This window comes from Cygnus atratus, chromosome 12 (assembly GCF_013377495.2).
Source record: "Cygnus atratus isolate AKBS03 ecotype Queensland, Australia chromosome 12, CAtr_DNAZoo_HiC_assembly, whole genome shotgun sequence".
Lineage (NCBI taxonomy): Eukaryota > Metazoa > Chordata > Aves > Anseriformes > Anatidae > Cygnus > Cygnus atratus.
The window spans coordinates 19863726-19868859 of NC_066373.1; the positions used below are offsets into that span (position 1 = coordinate 19863726).

The 5134-nt window shown below is 44.4% G+C and overlaps 1 protein-coding gene across 1 annotated transcript; it reads right to left on the minus strand.

Moving 5' to 3' along the window:
- Nucleotides 1-571: 571 nt before the first annotated feature.
- On the minus strand, nucleotides 572-4322 carry LOC118246536 (cytochrome b-c1 complex subunit Rieske, mitochondrial). Its single transcript, XM_035543689.2, has 2 exons — nucleotides 4051-4322; nucleotides 572-1364 (listed from the first exon to the last, which is right to left on the minus strand). The coding sequence occupies exons 1-2, from the start codon at nucleotides 4256-4258 to the stop codon at nucleotides 754-756; spliced, it is 819 nt and encodes a 272-aa protein (XP_035399582.1). The 5' UTR covers nucleotides 4259-4322; the 3' UTR covers nucleotides 572-753.
- Between the last annotated feature and the right edge of the window lie 812 nt (nucleotides 4323-5134).

The following is a 5134-nucleotide window of genomic DNA, read 5'->3' on the forward strand; positions in this document are numbered from 1 at the left end:
ATTTCTCAATTTTCTAGTGGAAGTGTCACAGATTTTCCAGTGTTCTAAGTATATGATCTAATGTTTAGGTGTGTATAACATTGAGCCTCATCTGGAAATTTAAAAAAAAATATTGAAATTCTACTATGACACATTTACTTTTTGTCTACATCATAAAATTAACACTGCTACCCTAATAGCTAAACAACTATACACTGCCTCTGAACAATGTAAAATAACTTCTCCAGGTTTGTATTTATGTATTTTTCCCTTCACTTCCTTCAAAAACAAACAAAAAATACATTGGGAGTAAAAGGATTGCATTTAATGTGATTCTATACTGAAACTGACTCCACTGTTAGAAGTTCATTGTAGGATTTTTTAAAAGGTGTTTCTTACTATACTGCAGTAAAAACTAAGTACAAGTAATGAATGTATGTGGTATGGAGAAAGCTGTGGTTCTGTAGTTCATTATTGATATTGAATCAGCATCTCTTCAGGAGGGCTGCATAAACATATTTGGGGTATGCTGCGGTATCTCTTTGACAAGACACACTAAGTCAGTACAAAAACACATTATCATAGTCAGAACGAGTGCTCACTCAAAGTTTTTATTACAATTGAACATAGGGAAGTATTCGAACATACTTCAGGTTGAGTCAAGACAGCTAATGTGTATTCAGGATCATCTGGTTTGACAGCATTCCAGAGGATCAGTTAACCCTTTTGAGTGTACATTCATCAGAACAAGAAAACGAGCAAGCACTTGATTATTCAGCCAACAACAACTACATCATCACTAATAAACTGGTAAGTTGGAACCTCAAGGTTAAGGGGAGCAGGACCTTTCCTGATTCTGCCAGAGGCATCATAATGGGACCCATGGCAAGGGCAGTAATAACCACCAAAATCTCCGGAGTTAGCGATAGGTACACAACCAAGATGAGTGCAGACACCTATTAATATGACCCATTCTGGCTTCTTTACTCTGTCTAAATCATGCTGTGGATCCCTCAGTTTAGACAAATCAACTTCAGCTTCCTGATTAATCTCTGCTTGGGTTCTGTGGCGCACAAAGAGGGGCTTCCCCCTCCACTTGAAAGCCATGTTCTTGCCTTCCGGAATGTCAGACAGCTTGATTTCAATCTTTGACAATGCTAGCACATCAGCAGAAGCACTGAGGCTGGAAACAAACTGGGTGACAGCATTCTTAGCAGCATATGCAGCAGTTACACACGTTGTTGCAGTCAGCAGGTAGGAAAACCCTTTTCTAGCTTCACTGCTGCTTTGAGAAGATGCTGTGGCATCTAGCACATCTTGACGACGGTAGGCAGAGAAGTCAGGTACTGTGACATCATTATGGACACAACGCATGCTGGCAGGTGCTGCAAGAAAAATAATATGAAATGACAACACTTTCAGTTAAAATATATTATTATGTATTTTATGTTAAGTTATTTTTTAATTACATTTTTTGAATGATGGGTAAGTTATTTCAAAGTCTTAGTAGCATTCCTGTAATTATACATTTCAATTTTAAGTTGTAAGCAAATGGTTACTAGACGGTACTTTTGGTAGATAACAAGTGATTTGTGAATCATGCCACCTTGTGAATCATTCCATTTCATTCTGTCAAAATTATATGAAACCTGTTAAGAACATAGTAGGACCTGCAAACAGTTCTGGGTTTAAAATTTTTGTTGTTGCTTTTTTCAAATTTCAAGGAAAAAATGTTGCAGAATACAGTAACTATCTGAGAAAAAACAGACATTCTTTCTGTTCAAATGTTTCCCTTAAAAACATGGTATGAGGAAATTTGATTTCCTTTGACTTAATTTCCATGCTTTTAATAATCTTCAGTGTCATTTTTAAGATTAAAAATGCAAGATCAGATATCCCCCTTTATAGAAGTTTAAACTGCTGTCAAAGCTAACTGCCCCAGTAAATATTTTTTAAATCTTTCAGACTCCAATATTTAGTTTTTCAGATTTGGTACATAGAAGTGTTTAGGAATAAATTTAGTCAATATCTAGTTCCCAAACTTTGTGAGATTCCCATTTCAAACCAGTGTGCTAAACTGACAAGATGTGACTACTTACTAAGAGGCCTTCCATTACCTTCTCCAGTGCAGGAAAGCTGCCTCCCTCAACAAAAAACTAGTATGCTAGGGAAAAGAACACACTGAGGACATTATTTGCTAAAATACAACCTCTGTTACTTGATAAGAACTATTTAGTCTTATTTTTTTCTAGCAGTTGGCACAAGGTTAACAGAGGTTAATAGAAAGCGTTTGCTCAAAGTACTCAAAATAGATCTCAGAGATCTATATCCAATCTAATGGGGAAAGTATTTACATTTATTTACAATTAACTCAGCAAAGAGAAGATATTTGCTCTAGGATATTCATTGCAGAGAAATTAAACTGAAAATTCACTGAGAGCAAGCCATACTAACTTATCCTTGTATCAAGACATATTATATACACATTAGTAACCAGCTAATAAGCATTACAATTAAGCTACCTTTTTTTTTTTATACTCAATGTAAAGTGTGACTATGTTAACTGAAGCTAAGAATAAGACTACATATCAACTACATTAATTATAGATCTCTAGAATTTCCACCTGAACACATCCTTTACAGCTGTGTCAGGTGAAGTCTATGGTTCTAATCACTACAGGCACAGCCGTCTCCAAGACTTGCAGGAATATCCTAGTTAACAGCATGATGCAAACTGTTGCTGCATGACCAACATCAGCAGATAAGGTAGCTTATTTTCACTCCAGTAGAAACTGGTTTATTGAAATGTGCTAATATAAAAAACTGCAGCAATTTGAATGGGCCCTTTTTTAATACCACAATGGGACCACCCTAGATCGGCATTACAGATTTCCATGTATGCCTCAAAAAAAACCAGCAGTAGCATCAACTTTTTTGTCCTTTCCTGTGTTCCTGCAAAAAAGTGGAAGACACTGAACCTGTAAGTGTAGTTTGAAATAACACTGTTCAGCAACTCTTTTTATCTCTTAAGAACAATACAAGGCTGCTGATGCAGCACATCAAACAAATCGGAGTGGCCCTCTATTTCTATCCATTTTCTATATTTTATGAAATGAGTAGGGGATACCATTTTAAAAAGTACATGTACTGGGTACAAAAGATCCTTCATTTGGGGAGTAAAGTAACCTTTCAAAAATGTTTCTAGTATCTCATACTAAGTCTATGTAAATTGCAGATCCTTTGTTCCTCTAAAGAGCTTTTTGGCCTAATACATCTCATCTTGGTCAGGCTGAGTGCTTCAGACCAGCTGGCTTGCCATCAGCAGCATAAGCAGGCTGCATTCCGAAAGGCTGCCGCTTGCACGTCCCATCCCTTAATACATGAAGTACACGGCATTAGCCACAATCTTGAAGTCTTGCATTAACTCGCTGCTGTTAAATACATCTTGAGGTCAGGACTTGGGTATCACGTCTGCTGGTGAATACTTGTTATCCTGCTTTTGGCAAACCGCCTTCACTGGACATAAGCATATGAGCAGATGCAGTTTCCAAGTGATGAAACGACACACTTGTGAGACCTACAACCACAGTAATAATGGGCTAGGCTATACTGGCATTTCATGTATAGCCACTGTCTTTCTCTGGCCACAAGCTGGATTCTGCGAGAACTGACTGGAGTAACTTGATCGGGATTTCCTTGCACCTTCCCGAATACAAAACAAACAGCCACCCAAGTCACCACCAACAAGCAGACCTTCAAACGCCCTCAGCGCTACACACATTCGCGTTACCACAAGGCCGGCCGCCCGGGACCAAACCGTGCGCCCCGCAGGGCTCCACAAGCACGAGCGGCGAGCGCCGCAGCTGCAGCTGCCGCCGCCGCCGCCGCTAAGCCCCCGCACGCCTCCCTTCCCCCCGCCCCACGGGCCCCGCCGCAGGACTGCCCCGGTGCCGCTGGAAGCCGCCCCCGTCCTCCCCGCCGGCCCCGGTGCCCGCCGCCCCGTCGCGGCCGCCCCTCGACAGGCCCCCGCGCCCGGCTCCCCGCCGCCCCCCGGCCCGGCCCGGCCCGCACCGTTGAGGCTGGCGCTGGCGACGAGCCCCCCCCGGGCCGAGCGGCCGCTCAGCGACTCCCGGCAGAGCAGCGGCCGCCGCAGGTCCAACGGCACCTTCTCGGCCCGCAGCGCCGCCGGCGCCAGCGCCTTGAGCGGGCCGGGCACAGCGTGCGCGGCGGCCGACAGGTAGGGGGCGAAGGGCCCGGAGCGGGCGGCCACGGACAACATGGCGGCGGCTGCGGCGCTGCCCGGTCACCGCCGCGACCTTCCCGGCTGTCGCGCCGCGGTGACGTCACAGCGGGGCCGGCCCCGAGCCGCCACCGCGCCTCGCGGCCCGCCCCGCAGGCGGCTCTCGGCCGGGCGGGGCCGCGCTGCTCGGGCCCGCGGCCTGCGGCCCGCGCGGGGCTCGGGGCGGCGGCGGGGGAGGGGCGGGACCGGCCCCGGCGCCAGCGGGTCGGCGGCTGCTGGGGGCTCCGGAGTCACCCTGAGGCTTGGTTCCCCAAGGTTTTCTGTTCGCATAAAGCACGTTAGTCACTGGTTTTCCTCTCCTTGGGACTGTTCCAATGTCATTGCCAAACAGCTAAACGCTGTCGCAGACATACTTTTTTTACTGTATTTTTTTACTTCATTGAGGTATTTTTTTGAAAGGACAGTATAGGAAATAATTCAGCATGTCAGCCTTGCTGTATTGAAATCCAATCTCAGAATGCCTCAGATGATATTTGTAAGCAAATCGAAATCATTAAATTTCACAGTGTTTCAAAGGATGGTTCAGGAAACACTGCCGGGACATCTGACCAGTCCGGTGCCTCTCCTGTAGGTACAGATTGATTCAAACAAAGCAATGAGATCCCAAAACATCTTGGAGGGGTTTACATGTCCTCCTCCCTTGGTACTCACTTGTGACGCGATTTGGTGGTGTGTAAATACCAATGAGAAACATTACTTCAACGGAAACTGTGCCAGATCTGTGACATGACATGCCCCTTATTATTTCTCCTATTTGTTGCACAGGGTATGATTTTTGCCCCTTTTGTTTCCTTTTTCTTAGCTTATCTGTTTATTTTTTTTCTTTTTTTTTTTCTTTTCATTTTTTTTAATAGT

Coding starts and splice junctions, on each gene's coding strand:
- LOC118246536 (XM_035543689.2), bottom strand. CDS start 4,258: ATGTTGTCCGTGGCCGCCCGCTCCGGGCCCTTCGCCCCCTACCTGTCG. Junction 1,365..4,050: donor CGCCAGCGCCAGCCTCAACG/GTGCGGGCCGGG, acceptor TTTTTCTTGCAG/CACCTGCCAGCATGCGTTGT.